Here is a 16,402-nt window from a genome sequence, read left to right as displayed (position 1 = left end):
CTCTCAACCACTGCACCACCAGGGAAGCCCGCTATGAAGTTTTGTTGTCTAAATGTACAATAAAGTTTACTATAAATACATAAACTCTACAGACAGCTGAACCATTGTGTGTAATAGTTATCATATTTTATCAAATTTAAGACAGCTTTAATTATAGGACACAACACTGTGATATGCACCACGATGAAAGGGAAAAAAAAATGATGCCAATTCAACTACGCTGTAATGCTTTCTCTCACCACTTAGCTCTCCTATTATTTGGAGGCTGGACCTTCTGGGTGGCCTATCTTTTTCAATCTTTTCTCTCCTATTTTCCATCTTTTTGTCTATTTGCTCTATTTCTGTCATACTTTTAGTTTTTCCAAGGCTTTTTGTTGTTGTTCCTGAATGGTCTTCTATTTTTTTAACACCATGTGTTTGTTTCACGGATGCAATATCTCTGTTGATCTCTAATATCTATGAAATATTAATTATAATTTCTTGTGAATTTTTCTTCTGTCTATATCAACTTTGTTTCTGCAATTTTTTTTTCTCTCTGTTTTGTGGTTTTCTTTCATATTATAAACTTTTCTCAAACAGTTGGTGATCCTTGACTGTTCATTAATTTTTTTTTAATGTAGATTTTATTTTATTTATTTATTTATGTGGTTGCTCTGGGTCTTAGTTGCAGCAGGTGGGCTCCTTATTTGGGGGTCGCTGGATCCTTAGTTGTGGCATGCAAACTCTTAGTTGCGGCATGCCTGTGGGATCTAGTTCCCTGACCAGGGATCGAACCCAGGCTCCCTGCATTGGGAGCGCAGAGTGTTAACCACTCCGCCACCAGGGAAGTCCCTGTTCTTTCATCTTTAAGAATGGGGTAATAGAAGCATTGCACATTTATTAACTGTCAGCATCACTAGGGCAGTATTACTGGCCTCTGTAATGGGTACCACCTGATGTCAGTATCATTAACTCCTTCTGGGGATGGGATTGATCAAATTATTCAGATAATTCTCTTGCAGTGTACTGTTTGGAAGAGGAAGAGGCTGGAAACACAGGTTTTCCTGGCTATCAGAACGCAGAACGCTCCTATGAAACTTTTTGACGAAATGACATAAAGTAAAGAAGTAATTACCTCAGGACACCTCCTTCTAACAGATGCACAGAATAAATCAAAATAAAGCACAGATTCTCACAGACACAGTCAAAGCTATGGCGGCGTGATGATGAGATGCTGAGTGTAGCTCCCAGGAAGGAGCTTAGTGGTGCCCCCTCCCTGCTTGGGATGTGCGCTGCCTCTAAAGAGCTCCATGTAAAACAAATGCTGAATGCTATTTTTGCTTTTCACCTTTTTTAGGAGAAGCAAAAATCCTCTTCCGATTACGTTCAGAAAAGCGAAGTGGTGTAAAGAAAACTTCCAAAAATTGGAGGATACCTGTGTCAAAACTCAGTTGTCTGTAAATCCATCATCCTCTCTATGTCTCTCACAGCCTCAGCTCTACCTGGAATTCCTCTGGGCCTTTGTTTTATCCTCTTTAGAGAACAAACTTCCAGTTTTTACACCTGAGATGTATGGAACAAAAATCTTTCAACCACTCTCCTGTGTTTGGTGTTACCTGTTCTCTCACTTCCTGAGCCTTGCAGTAGTTCTGCAATATACACCAAGCTCTCCTCTTGGCTTTCCCCATTGTCCACTTGGTAACCAGCATTCTCAGCCTTTAAGTCAGTCACTACTCATCCATCTACTTTCCAATGGCAACTGCAGAAACACAAAGCTGTGTTGACTCCTCTCCCATTCTCTTGTATTTATAGATTTATCTGGCTGAATCTGGAGAAACCATGGAGCCAGGGCTTGCCATGGTGCTTGCTCTTGAGGTATGAGCTCCCCCACCAGCAGACTCCACCAATGGATCTTGGTGACACCCTTCCTGGCACCTCGAATATAAACCGATGGTGTAAACTTCCACCTTGTATAAATGTATCTAAAAGTGTGGAAATTCTAAGAAGAAAAGAAGTTAAAATAAAGAGAGTCTCAGCAGAGAATGCTATGCTATAATCTTAATCTCCCCTGTAAAATCTAATGTCGTTTATTTTTTCCTTCAAGCCTAAATTTACATGATTAATATCTCTAAAAATGTCTGCTTAATTATAGTACTAGCAATAACATCTATAGGGCATTCACTGAACCAGAAACTCCTGTCTAGTACTTTACATTTTTGTTTCATTTAATTTAATCCTTACAACCAAGCTTGAAGTTAAGTATTTATCTTCATTTAATTAATAAAGAATGTGAGTTTTGGAAAAGTCCAATACATCTTCCAAAGTTGCCCAACTACCTAGGAATTGAACTCAAAGATCCAGATGTTCACCACTACAATAGACTACCCTTCCCAGACTGTAATATCCATTTTAGCACAGACTATAAATACCAATACATATCCATAATCTAGGAATTTGGTTCATTAAAAAAATAATTACGTGTCTATCTGTGAGAGAAGAGTGAGTCTCCTTTATTTATAGAGAAATTGTATCACCCCGTCATAGCAGTTTCCAAAGGAATCTGTGCAAAATTGGCCAAGTCTAGATCTTTTAAATGTAAAGTCTTCCACAAATGAGTAAGCATCTGACTCACGTTAATTCTACAGCATTAATAGGCTGGCCAAAGATTCAATAATGGAAAAAACAATCTGTACTTGAAATACCACTTGAGGTTTAATTAGCACAATAAAAATGAATTGGGAAGCATGAATAGCCAAGGCAGGATAAACCATGTGCCAGGCACTACTTCCTGGCTTAATAAGATTTGAAATCAGCACAAGTACAGAGCAAAGCTCAGCAATGTCTCCAAGAGCTTCTATGGTAATGGGATCCTGACTTAAGTATCAGGGCTGTCCTCCTTTACACGCCGGGAAACCTCGCTGGAGATCAGAGAAGACCAGCTGCCCGGACAGACAGACACCTCTGAGGCATGGAAGAGCCCAGTAAAGGATGCAGCTGATCAGTGTATTGGTTAAGGCCCTAGACAGACAGATGTGGGTTAAAGCCAACCCCTACTCATTAGATGTTTACTCATGATGCTTGGTAAGCTTTCATTTCTTCAACTGGAAATAAGGATACTAATGACATCTACTTTCTAGAGCTTTTAGGATGCCTAATAAGATAATATGGAAAATATTTCAGATGAGGTCTAGTGCATATTAAGTCCTTAATAAACGTTAGCTATTAATGTTATTACCAATATCAATATGGATATTTAGCTTTAAATATATTTTACATCTGAATTTATACATGTGTATATCTGATATTCTGTCAAATTACTTCAAGTAAAAATAGCAAAGCCATAACATGATATCACAAAGAAATGGTATGTACTCAAACAACCTTGAGGACCATAAGATCAATGGAAGTTACATGGTTCTTTTCGAGCAGGAATTCTTAGAGCTTTTAATATAGTAATGTGCACAGTGAACGTCCAGAGTTACAGAATTTTCTATATTTTTTTCTTTAACCTTGGGTTTTTCTTTTTCCTACACAGAGCATCTCAAGGAATTAGAGTTGCACAGAACATAGAGTGGGGAAAGTTTGGTGGACTAGATGATTGCTCAGGCTCCTGTCAGGTGTAAGAATAATAGTTGTACAAGCAAAAACCCAACGAATAGTCCAACACCCATTGTCTAAACCCTTGCTACTCAAAGTGTGATCTATGGAACAAGGGGGTTGTTAGAATGTGGACTCTCAGGCCCCAACCCAGACCTGCTGGAAAAGAAGCAATATTTTTAACAAGATCTGCTGGTGATTCATATGCACATTAAAGTTTGGGAAGCCCTGGTCTAAAGACAGTCAGCCTTTTCACTGAATGATTGATGATTTTCTGCTGAGGTCTACTGGCTGGTATGTCCTTTCCAACCATACTCAGGTGAACAGCCACTGACACTGCGCCATCCACTGGTGCACACTTCTTGAAAGTTGACCATATTGACTAGGCCCTTTGATCACTAATTCAAAGTATGCACGTTCTCACTTCCTAATAATTGAGGAAAACTAACCTCTAAACTTTTTGAAATATTAACTTGGCTTTGCAATAAATGAGATGGGTCAAGTTAGGGTTTTATTTTTCAATATCCACCTGTAGGCCTGAGTTGTGTTCTTTTTCACCTCATTTTAGTAAGCCTAAGCTCTGTTCATTTCTTATTGGATCATCACTCCATGGGTATAAAAATATTCAAGTAAATTATGATTTTTGTCAGCTCTCTGTCTTCTCTCCACTCACTTTCTCTCTTCTTGGGAAGAAATATCTTCCCATTTTTGTGTCCCCTAAACATACATATTTCACAACCAGGAATGAAGCCAGAATGAGCCTGACCTATTTAGAAGTGGCTGCCTTACACCTGGTTGCAAAAATGACAGAAAATTAGCAAAGTGACTTTCCCAGCTCAAATGGGAAACTGTGCTTCTAGGCTTGTGTGAGCCATGTCATGACAGTGACAGCAACCACAAAACTTCTAAACACAAAAATCTGAATAGCAGCTGACAGGTTAGAAAACCTGCTTTATTTGCCTTTCTAAAAAGACAAAGAAAAGCACTGGTCCACTGTGTGGCTTGCTGTGTTTTAGTGGGTAAAACCTGATCTCTAATAAAAGGAAGCAAAGCAGTAAACTAGACTTTGTATTTGCTTTTCAGAAAAAAAAAAAAAAATCAATCCAGCTAAGATGCTAGGAAAACAATGTTTTTTACCAATCTAATTTATACATGGAGTATTAATACAGCATTTCATTTTAATCTTCTGTGAATGCTAACAAAATAGAATTACTATCCTATTTTCCTAGTTTAAAACAAAAGAAGGAGTATGTACAAATATGCTAAACAGACATGCATACTACAAATTATAGTGGAAACCAAAAGTAAATCTTAAAAATAAATCATTCAAATCAGTTTACCTCAAGGAAACAGGCCTCTCCTCCTGGGCACCTGTGAACCGACCTTTCCCAACATAAATAATATTTTGTCAATGTGTTGTAAGGAGGCTCTACACTAAAAGTTTGAAGGTTGGAAAAATGGAAAATTGAAATTGTCATTATAAATAAAGAAACCAAAGGCAAAGCTGATTTCAATCCATGGGACCATTAAGAGTGTTTTATATAGTAACTACACTCAACCCTCAACTGAATTACCATCTTATCTTCACTGTGGGGCTAGCATGTTCTACGGTAGCTAGTTACCAGTAAAATGGGTTGAGGGATTGTTTTGATTTGACCCAAAAGAATACTGCCTTTTAAATATATTTGTTGTCTGCTTAGAACAGAGCATATCATCCACTATTAACACTTCCTGAAGAAACTCTCTTCCAGAGATTTAAATCATAATTATAGTACAAAAAAATTAAAGTATAAAGTACACTGTTCTTTAATAATGCCATCCAGCCAGGGGAAAAGATTGAAAGGTTTGTACTGCAAACCTAACTACTGAAGATCAAACAAATGTACAGGAATTGAGTACAAGAATTTAGAATATACAATGTTATAAATAATGTCATTGAAAAACACTAAAAGAAGTAGCAGGAACACTTTTATCTGGAGTGATAAATCAGCACAATCTGGAAAAATAACTATTCTTCACTAACACTTGTGTAATTCAGTTTCTGTCTTCAGAACCACTGCTCATAGCACCCCTTTTTTTCTGATTAATGTGGAAATTTTACATGAATATGTTTTGTTGCCTGGTAATTAACAAAGTTTTTCTAAGGTTAAAAAGGACCTGGTGGAGAAACAGACCACAACATGTTTCACAGCATGAATAAATTTACAGTAATTCACAGCAGGAGGGGCTGTTAGAAAAATATTGTGAGACATTTTGACTGTGCTGTTAATGGGATCGGGAATGGCACAGCTAAACTTCCCAGCCCTGCCTACCATGCTCGCTCAATCGCTAACGGCAGAGGAAAAAGAAAGGAGATTCTTTCAAAATGCAATGATGACAGACATTTCAAAGGGAACTACGAAGTGCTAAAATACGGAATAATTTGGCTAGAATAATATAAATGTTTCAGTTATTTTTACTTAACTGAAATATCTGCACCATTATATCAAAAATCTGTTTCAATCTGATCATTAATATGATGTGGATCATGCATTTATTAATTGATCAATTCAGCAAACATTAATCAAATGACTGTTATGTTCAGGGGATACATCAGGCACCATGGAGGAGACATTTTTGCTTATAAAATGTAGAGAATTTGTTCATCATATAATGCTTACATGATGAAATACTAAAAGAGGTATTTTTTAAAGAAAGCCCACCTCATAAAGGAATGAAATCCCAATAGCTCTTTTTTATGGAAATTAAAATATTACCAGTTGCAAACCAAATACAATGGCCGTAGTTACTGGCAAATTGTTGGGTTTACAGTGATGAAATACACAAGACCATACTCTTATGAGTTACTTTTTGAGTTAGCTAACAAGCTTCATAAAGAAAAAAAAAAAGAAAAAAGTGGAAGTACGATGACCTCCGTGAAACTGTGACTTAAACACAACAGGTATATTTTAAAAGTCTGCTGAGGGTGAGACCTAAAAGAAAAGCCAACTGACCATGAATTCATGTTTTAAACAAGACATCTAACTTGAAGACTTGGGGATATTATCCAACTTCTCCAACATGGAATTTCAGAGACAGAATTTAAATTCAACAATGTAGCATAATTTACTGCTCAATCTGCCTAACTTCTCTTAAAGAACCAAAGTTGGGAAACCATCAAGAGGAAAATTAATACATGACTAAGACCCAAACTGAAGGCTCCCCCTCTCATCTCAAATCTCTAGAAATTAGGTTCATTTTTTTAAAAATCCAGAACCACGTTGGAAAATCAGAAGGTATAACTGTTGGTGGATAAGAACAATGAGAAACTCCTGAACAAGAGAAAGTGGGGAAATTAAATGAAAGAAAAACAGCACAGTTCCCAACAGACACATGAGTATGTGCCACACAAAACAGGGAAGCTGCTGGGCTGACCTGAGACTAGGGGTGGACGGCAGGGCAGAGTGGGGCCTCCCCTCCACTAAGCCACGGGGTCACTGGTTAAGAAAACAAGTAGAAGCACACAGGAATAAACTCTCCACATCCTACCTTTGCCCTCCCACCTCAGGCACAGCATCCAACAACTGCTGCAGCTGCCCCCAAGTAGAAGCAATGAGTGTGGGAAGTTTACAGGAGAAAGTCAGTCATGCTAGGTACCCTAGAGATATGGTGAACCCCAGTATGGAAAAGCGTATTTCAGTCACTAAAAAAAAAAAAGTCACTAGAGATTTCAGAAATTAAAAATCAATTGGCAGAAGGGAAAATTCAGTAGCTGGAGAAATAGCTGAAGGGCAAAGTAGTGAGTAAACAATTCTCCCATTATGCAGCACAAAAGGACAAGCAGATGGAAAGTATTACAGGAAGGGTGAGAGGTATGGAGAGAGGAGCCTGAAGTGTAAATAACCATCTAAATAAATTAGAAAATTCTTCCAGAACTGAAGATGTGAACACTCATATTGAAAAGGTTCACTGCATGTCAAACAAAATAAAATTTTAAGCATGCACACATGCCTAGTTACAGTGTAGTAAAATTTAAGAATAACATGGATAAGAAGAAAATCCTAAAAGCTTCTAGAGAAAAAGAAAAGCATAGGTTACCTATCAAGAAATAAGCATCAGACTGGCCTCGGGCTTCTCATCAGCAACAATGAACACACAGAGAACGTGGTATAATATCTGCAAAATTCTAAGAGGAAGTTATCTGGAGTCTAGAATTTTACACTCAGCCAATTCCAATGAGAAGAAAAAATACAGGCTGCTTTTGCACTGGGCAAGAACGTGAATTTTATTTTTTTAATTTCTCTGAAAGAAATATTAGAAGATATACTCCAGCAAAAAGAAAAACCACTCCAAGAGGAAGTAGTGGAATACAAAAATCAATGATATAAAAAGAAACAGTAAATCCTCAAAAACATCAAGTAACAGTCTAAAAATAAAATCTCATTACTTGAATTAGCTCTATGTGTGTTAAATAAATTTAATTAATTAATTTTAAAAAGTAAATAAATAAAAAATAAAATCTCAGATGATAACAATCAGAGAAGGGAGGAGAAAGTAAAGGGAAGCAAAAGTATCTTTTTTAATCTTGTTGGGGGTTCTTTCTAGATACTTACAGAAAATATGTTTAAATATGTGTGGTAAATATTTTGGCACTGGGCTTCCCTGGTGGCACAGTGGTTGAGAACCTGCCTGCTAATGCAGGGGACACGGGTTCGAGCCCTGGTCTGGGAGGATCCCACATGCTGCGGAGCAACTAGTCCCGTGAGCCACAACTACTGAGCCTGCGCGTCTGGAGCCTGTGCTCCGCAACGAGAGGCCGCGATAGTGAGAGGCCCATGCACTGCAATGAAGAGTGGCCCCTGCTTGCCACAACTAGAGATAGCTCTCGCACAGAAACGAAGACCCAACACAGCAAAAATAAAAATAAAATTAGTAAAATCCTACCCCCAACATCTTCTTAAAAAAAAAATTTTGGCACTGTGTATTTACAAACAGAGAAACATAATTTATAACTTTCGAAAAATTAAGAAAAAATAAAACAAAGAACACTGTCAGTGGAAGAAAAGGAAGGAAAAGGAATAAACTTGTAGAAAAATAGACAAAAGGTATAAATAGGCCATTCAAGGAAGAATAATCACAATGTCTAATAAACATAGAAGATACTCAATAGCAACCAGGAAAGTGCAAACTAAAAAGCAATGACATACCATGTTTTAGAGATACAAAAAATAAGAAGTTGGCTAATATCAAGGTATACTTTGCTGGGGTGGCTATAAATTGGTACAACCACTTTTTAATGTGCAAACCATATTAACCAAAAATTCTGCTTCCCGCTATGTACTCTAGAAAAATCTTTGCATCTGTATGTATGTACAAAGATCATGTATAAGGAGGCTGGTTGAAACACTTTTGTAGTAAAATGGGAAATGCCCATCAATATGGAAGATTTAACATAATCAAGATATATTCTAGGGCTTCCCTGGTGGCACAGTGGTTGAGAGTCCGCCTGCCAATGCAGGGGACACGGGTTCGTGCCCAGGTCTGGGGGGATCCCACATGCCGCGGAGCGGCTGGACCCGGGAGCCATGGCTGCTGAGCCTGCGCGTCTGGAGCCTGTGCTCCGCAACGGGAAAGGCCACAGCAGTGAGAGGCCCGCGTACCGCAAAAAAAAAAAAAAAAAAAAAAAAAGATATATTCTACCGTGAATAACACACAATGATTAAAAAGATAGGATAGATCGATGGCTTCTGACCTGAAATGGTCACAAACAAGTAAAGATAAGCTTTATGTGTAAATGTAGAAAATATTTTTGCAACAAAATGTATCAATAGTATGTGTGCAATTATAAATAAGTAAAAAACACTGGGAAAGAAAATAAAAATTAGCAGAGAAAGAACAAGGCAGTTTAAGAACACAAAAAAGTAAGTCTATCAGTTCACCTTTTCTAATGTTGCTTTCTGAAAAGCATTGCTGACCCTGAAATTACCATAAATGTAATCATTCAATCCTAATCAATCAAACACATGCCCTCTGACAGTGGATTCAAAGCCTCACTCTCATACACACAATTCATTGACAAATTCGTAGGAAACAAATTTTAAAACACTGAAAATTGACAAAGTAGTCAGGAAAAATTAGAACCAGCTCACTCCTACCCCTCCCCTGCTCCAGTCACAGCGGTCTATCAACAGCACATTAGGTGGGTACATTACAGGAATGCTGTCAAGACAATATGGCCAAAAATTAAAATTAAAAAAAAAAAGAGAATTGGTTTCAGGCAAGGGCAAAGCAGACGTCTATTAAGAGGCCTTTTGTGAAATCAGAGCAGGAGTCAGATGCTTTCTCTTTTTTCCTCTCAGTGGTTGCTGAAACAATGTGGCCACACAGCCATGGGGATCTGGGAGCTGGCCAAGCAGCCAGGTGACTCAACATTGAATTTCTTGTCCCTCTGGGCAATTTCTCTCAGCGGTACAAATTTATACCAGAACAGAGAACAGTTATCCTCTTATCAATCAGGAAAAGATAGATATTAAAAAAATTTTTTAATACTGGCTAATAATGAAAGTCAAGGGAAGCTGACAAGGGAACAAAGCTTAATTCCCCCATTATGAAACCAAAGGGCTCTCGTTACAACAAAAATCTGTGGGAAGAGTAACTGCTGTCTTCTAAGACCCTGCAGGGGAAGAAACAAACACTTAACACTCCTTTATTACACTCTCATTAAAAATGAGCAGGAGCTAGGGGGGCTTCCCTGGTGGCGCAGTGGTTGAGAGTCCACCTGCCGATGCAGGGGACACGGGTTCATGCCCCGGTCCGGGAAGATCCCACATGCCGCGGAGCGGCTGCGCCCATGAACCGTGGCCGCTGAGCCTGCACATCCGGAGCCTGTTACTCCGCAACGGGAGAGGCCACAACAGTGAGAGGCCCACGTACCGCAAAAAAAAAAAAAAAAAAAGAGCAGCAGCTATATTTTCCTTAAATAAAAATTGACTCCAAACAACAGGATCCTCTGAAAACAAAGACCTGGAAGTTTATGGTTAATATACAGATTCCTCTCGGGCAAGAACCAGGTGCTATGTGGCTTTCTGCTGTGTCACCAGCCACTAGGCGAGAAGATCACATTTAATTGTTAACTGATTAACTGGTTGACTGATTAAAATTTCAACTCAGGAATAATATGCATATGTGGGTACTGCAGAGGCATGTCCCAAGAGCCCTTAGCAGTAAAATCCTAACCAGAACACTTGGATTTTCCCTTCTTGTAAACACATTGGCATTCACAGAGCTGTAATTTTATCATATGATGCCCTTTTAAATTCTGGAGATTGTAAACCCAGAAATGGGGGAAAGCAAGTCAAAGGGCGGATTTGTGGTGCCCCATCAAGATACACTGACATCCGGCAACAAGACAAGTGTAAGGGAATGTTCTGGATTGAGCTGCATGTTCTTGTGCTGCCAGGACACTTGATCCCCCTGAGATCCTTCCTCTGCATGGCCTAGGTGCCAACCAAGTATATCTGTGGCCAGTGAAGTACCACACTCTCAGCCAGTACTTTTTGGATGAATAGTTGGATGGATGAACAAACGAACAAAGAAACAAAGGAATAAACAGTGTATTTTTTTTCTCTGTGCACTTTAAAGTCAACCATTCAGAATTAATATTCTACTGGCAAAGAACACTCAGCAAAGTTTCTCCCAGCTGATTTCTCTACACTGCACATGAAAGTGGCCCAACTCAGTGGAGCTATCAACAGCATACATATAAAATCCAGGTAGTGGTAACCTTCCCAGACTCTCTACCACACCCAGGGAATTAGAATAATTAATAGCAAGTAGAACTTATTGATTTAAAAGTAAATTACCACAATGGGATATCTGCAGGTTTGCCAGGGAAATATTCTTGCTGTTTTCATCGAGGCAGTACAAGTCCTGAGTTTCTGGACTGGGTTTAGTCTCCTGAAGAGTCTTAATCCACATAATGTCGCAGGAGCATGTAAATGGGTTGCCCACCAGGATCCTACATGGAACAAAAATGAAATCCAGTCAGCCTTCTCTTTTTCAGTTTTAGCTACAGAAGTGTTTACGAAGCACTAACAGCATTATGAATTTCTTCTAGCCGGCTATCTTTGGAAGTCACACCCATCTTTATAGCATAACGGTACTTATTATTCATTCATTTATCTGATACTTACTGATATTCTGCTATGTGCAAACACCCCTGTAGAGGCTAAAGGATGCAAAGTGATGTGAGACCTTTCGGACCCATAGGGAAACAAGGTAGGAACAGAAATAACTATAATATAGGATAGAAAAAGATGTCTCAAAAGATGGGGGAAAATAAGATACCGTAACAAATTTATCACAGATATTATACAGTTATGAAGATCTTAAGTGAAGAAGCCAACGTTAAGTTTTCGGGAACACTAACATACTTATGTCTAACCAGGCTAGAGATTCAAGTGTTATCACTTAATAAGTTCGAACTTCAGTAGAGTGCAGAGCAATTTCATCTGAATTGAAAACGAGACTGTGAATACAAGGCTAAGACTAAAGTGTGAGAGCCAGGAGGGTGCACTCCCAGCTTTCCAAATGATGCAACCACAGTTCAGTTTGACTGATGCAAGAAAGCTGGAGTGAATGTGAGAGACAGAACCTGGAAGGGAGCTCTTAGACCTCCTTCACACACACACACACACACACACACACACACACACACACACACACACACACACACGCACGCCAAGCTCAGGGTTTCCGAGAGCAAGTGCAACCAAGGTCCAGACTGAGCTACTTAGCCCATTGTGGGAGGGTCTGCAAAGAGAAAGTCACTATTCAGCCATGCTGCCTGGACTCCTGTGGCCTGTGATTGGTCAAGGAGGAAGTAGTCAAGAGGAAAATAAAAACCACAAGAAAAAAAAAAATCTTTAAATGCTTATTTATAACACTCAGTGGCCTGTTTAAAATGACTTCCATTTATGGCAATGAGCCTTTAAATGAGGCCATTTAAAATCATTACATAGGCTCTGCCTGGCATTAACCACAATACTTAAGATTTCCATGAGGACAGGACCTGGGCTTTGCAACATCATTTACTCCTGTGGTTTTCTGGTTGGGTTCTAACAATCTCAGGGAATCCCTGGAGACTTTTCCAGGAGTTTCCTTGGAGAAAATGTGGTCCTGGCAGACTCGTTTAATTTGTGTCTGCTTGATTGCCTCCAAATATCCCTCCAAGACCAAAATAAGAGTTGAGACTACTAGGTATGGAATATAATGCAGATGATATCCACAATGTTTAAACCCCAACTAATCCAAGAGGTTTCCTGGTGTTCTGAGTCCATGAAAAACTAAGAAATCTTTTTTGAAAGCAGGTACGACTGAATCCACAGAAGAGATAAAGAAGCAAAGGGATCTTGAGCTACAAAGACAGCAACGTTCGTCTGACCACACGGCACGGGCAGACAGCTGGCTTCTTCCTCTCACACACTGTACAAACTCCTTTCGCAGCGACTGTTAGAGCGTGTTGTACTTAATTTGTTCAGGCTTCTACCGCTCCCCCTGGATAGCAGAGTCCTGGAGTACAGATACCGTTCTCCTTATATCCCTATGGCCTAGTGCCATGTTAGTTTGATTTGCAACAGATACACAATTAACATTTGTGGAATGAATTAATTAAATATGCTGCAGGGGTGGTATTGAGACATGTGAATTTGAAATCAGAACTCTAATTTTTAACCCATCAAGAAAATTCTCTGCAATGATGCTCAAAATTTTTACACTGAGTAGCCTACTTTATTGCACATAACTTCCTTAAGTTTTTTATGCGTATCCCTGGGTTAGAAAGCCAGCGCTTCAACTCCCTGAATTAAGTCTCTCCCAAAAGAATTGCCACCATGTAACTCTCATGACTACCTATTAACTTGTTATCGCACTACTAGTGGCATCTTCTAATCTGCACGATTTCCTTGTGAATAGGGGTGGACCCTACAACTCAGGCAACAGATAGTTTTAGCAAAAGCTATTGCCTGGTATTCAAAGGCCTTGTCCATCTGGGCCCACCTCTGACACACAGAGCCTGTGCTTTAAGGTTCTTTGGGTACCTGACCCATAGGAATGTCAACAGTTTATATTTGCTTCACGGTGATAACACAAGAATTAAGCACACTTGGAAATGCTGGCTATTAGTAATCGATACATTTCAATATCTTCCCTATCATTTTTCAGCAAAGGGGATTTGGGGATAAGGATAAATCCTGAATGCAGTGGCAGACCTAGAAGGAAATCTCACAAGGATGGTCGGGTAGGGAGAGGACTGCCTCTCCCCAAATGTTCACTAAGGGAGCGCAGGCACTGTCGTCGGGGTATAAACTGACGAGTTTTGCCCATTGCTGTTTCTCCTTGAATGAGTTTGCTTTCCATTAGTGCCTGGACAGAACAAGGACCAAACAGATGCTATGAGACATGTTGCCGCCTTTTTCACACAAAACCCTCATCTTTTTCTCATTTTCCCTCCTTTAGAAAACAAGTCTTTTATGTAAAAACAACATTTAAACTCATTATAAATGATATATTACTACTGAGATTTCTTTTCTTTCTTTTTTTTTTTTTTTACTGCTGAATCATGTTTTCATGGAGGAATAAAAGAACAAATGACCAAAATTTAAGAAGTCATTTTTCATGAGTTTTGATATAAAAATAGACCTGCAGCATCACTTATTTTAAAAAATACGTGATTACACTTTCCTTTGGAAATTTTTTCCCCAAATGCCATACAAAATCATTACTTACAGCTCAGACAAGTCAAGGTGACGAAAATGTTTCCTAGACAATACCGTCAGTTTATTTCTGGTAAAATTGCTGAAAGGAATCAAAAACATTAAATGTGAATTACAAGTGTACATTTCAGGAATAAAGTATTCAAATAGAGGTTTTTTCAAAATGTAATTTTATGTGATCATGGTTCATGCCGTACTTTAGATCCAGTAATCTCTTCCTTTCACCTAGAGTAATACCTTAGTTTTCCCTGCCTCTCCTATAATTCTTGCTTGAGAGTGGGGTTGAGGGGGCCTAATTTTCGTAATGGTTATTTTGAATCTCTTTTTTACCCAAAATTTTCTTTTTCATATTCAGAGCCAAGTTATATACCTCCTAGAGATATCTGATCTACTGAACAATTAATAGGGAAATTAAATTAAACTAAGTTAAATTTAAACCATAAACTCACTAGGGGAAAAGATACTTGAAAACTAAAAAGCATCATGAATATTTTGAAATTACACGACACACGAAACTCTGAATATTAACTGAATTTAACACATCCTAATAGGAAAGATAACACCTATTGATTGATAAACTCTGCTGAGATTGTTTATATATGACTTCCAAATAACTAGATAAATTCGTGATGAGAATAACAACAAAATATCAGATAAAACTATGTCAAATTTTATCTGGAAATATTCTAGCAACATATCATTTTAAGATGTGGACCAACCAGACGATGAAAAGATGTCCTATTTGTGACTGAAAAATAATAATGAATTTACTGACGTGTTCCAAATATGTAGTTTTATTCAAGGGAATGGGAGTTTCGGTTTCCAATGATCAGTGCCATGAGACCTTGAGCTGGGAAATTCAGACCCTTAATCCTGGCAGCTGACTCGCTCTGTGAATTTGTTTACCGGTCAAATTTATTTAAAGCGTGTGCAGTGCTTGGTCCTCTAGACGTGTGTTTCATGAGTCACATGAATGTAAAACAAACATCAAATTTTACAAAACAGCTGAGCCCTCAACAGTTTGCCATGAGCCTTTCAGTACCTGATTCCCGTTCAGGAAGGTGAGCGCCGGTCTGAGAGTCAGGTAAATACGGGAAATCTGCCGCGACAGCAATCCTGGCCTCACTGAGGCTAGTCTATTGCGTCTGTCTCACCAAATCGCGGGCTGAAGTCTGCTGGTCTGTCTGGCCAGTCTCTTTCACAGAAGGGTTAAAGACCAGGGGGAGCTAATACATGAACTAAGACTAGTCAGCTGATGGATAAAGAAAATGCCACTTTAGCATCTCATCAATGAAGAAGGCACACGGCCACTCCCAGCTTAATTCTATATTGAGATTTCCTCTCATCCAAACCCCCATCTACAAGAGGGTGCCCTCTTCCTTCTACGCTGGCATCTTCTCTCCTCACACTGAGTGTAAAGTGCTCACCCACGTGAAAAAATAATCCAGCGGGAAGTTGTAAAATGTGCCCACATAAATCTTTTCTTTTGGAACGTGAATTAAGAATGGGTTTCACTGCAGTATAATACACTGACAAGTCACTCTGCCTGTCTTCACCAGAGCCTGTGAGGCACAAATGTTTTCATCTCCATCAGAAATCCCCATCCTTCTGAAGGAAAAAAAAACAAAAACAGAAACAAAAACCCTATTCTTCCTCCCAAGAAGAAAGAGGAGCGAGGAGGCAAAGAAAGAGGACACACTCATTGTCAAGGTTCCGGGTCGGCTAGCAAGGCCGGCACCGGGGCAGCTGCCCTGTCAGGCTGCTAGCAGCACAGCCCAGAGCAGGGTTACACGCCAAAGAACAAGATGAGTTGTATGAACCATACTTATTATTGGGTCCAAAAGCCAAATGGGAGGAGGAGGGAAGGAAAAAAAATCAACAGTCCTGTTACTGTTTGATTATAGAACTTTTGCAAAGGAGCTAATTAGCACCTCTGCAAAGTCCCTGGAAAACACAAATACTGGCTTTTCTCACAGTTTCTGGGTTCTCAGGGGCCAGGCAGGAATTAAAGGCACCAAGAAATAAACTCAGGGACCAGTCCTAGGGGCTCTGGACAGTCAGCATGGGAAGCTAAA

General features: G+C 39.1%; 1 protein-coding gene across 6 annotated transcripts in view; it reads right to left on the bottom strand.

Annotated features, from left to right (window-relative positions):
* Positions 1-16,402, bottom strand: part of NTRK2 (neurotrophic receptor tyrosine kinase 2) — a 383,866-nt gene that overhangs the window by 334,391 nt on the left and 33,073 nt on the right. For all 6 annotated transcript variants that reach the window (XM_060301090.1, XM_060301091.1, XM_060301089.1 and 3 more), the window contains 2 exons: positions 14,341-14,409; positions 11,418-11,572 (listed from right to left, as the gene is read on the bottom strand). In XM_060301090.1, coding sequence (XP_060157073.1) covers positions 11,418-11,572; positions 14,341-14,409 — 224 coding nt within the window. The remainder of the gene's footprint in view (positions 1-11,417; positions 11,573-14,340; positions 14,410-16,402) is intronic.

The sequence above is a fragment of the Globicephala melas genome, chromosome 6 (genome assembly GCF_963455315.2).
Source record: "Globicephala melas chromosome 6, mGloMel1.2, whole genome shotgun sequence".
NCBI classification, from domain to species: Eukaryota; Metazoa; Chordata; class Mammalia; order Artiodactyla; family Delphinidae; genus Globicephala; species Globicephala melas.
The sequence above is the reverse complement of the archived record's forward strand: the minus strand, read 5'-3'. Positions and strand labels throughout refer to the sequence as shown.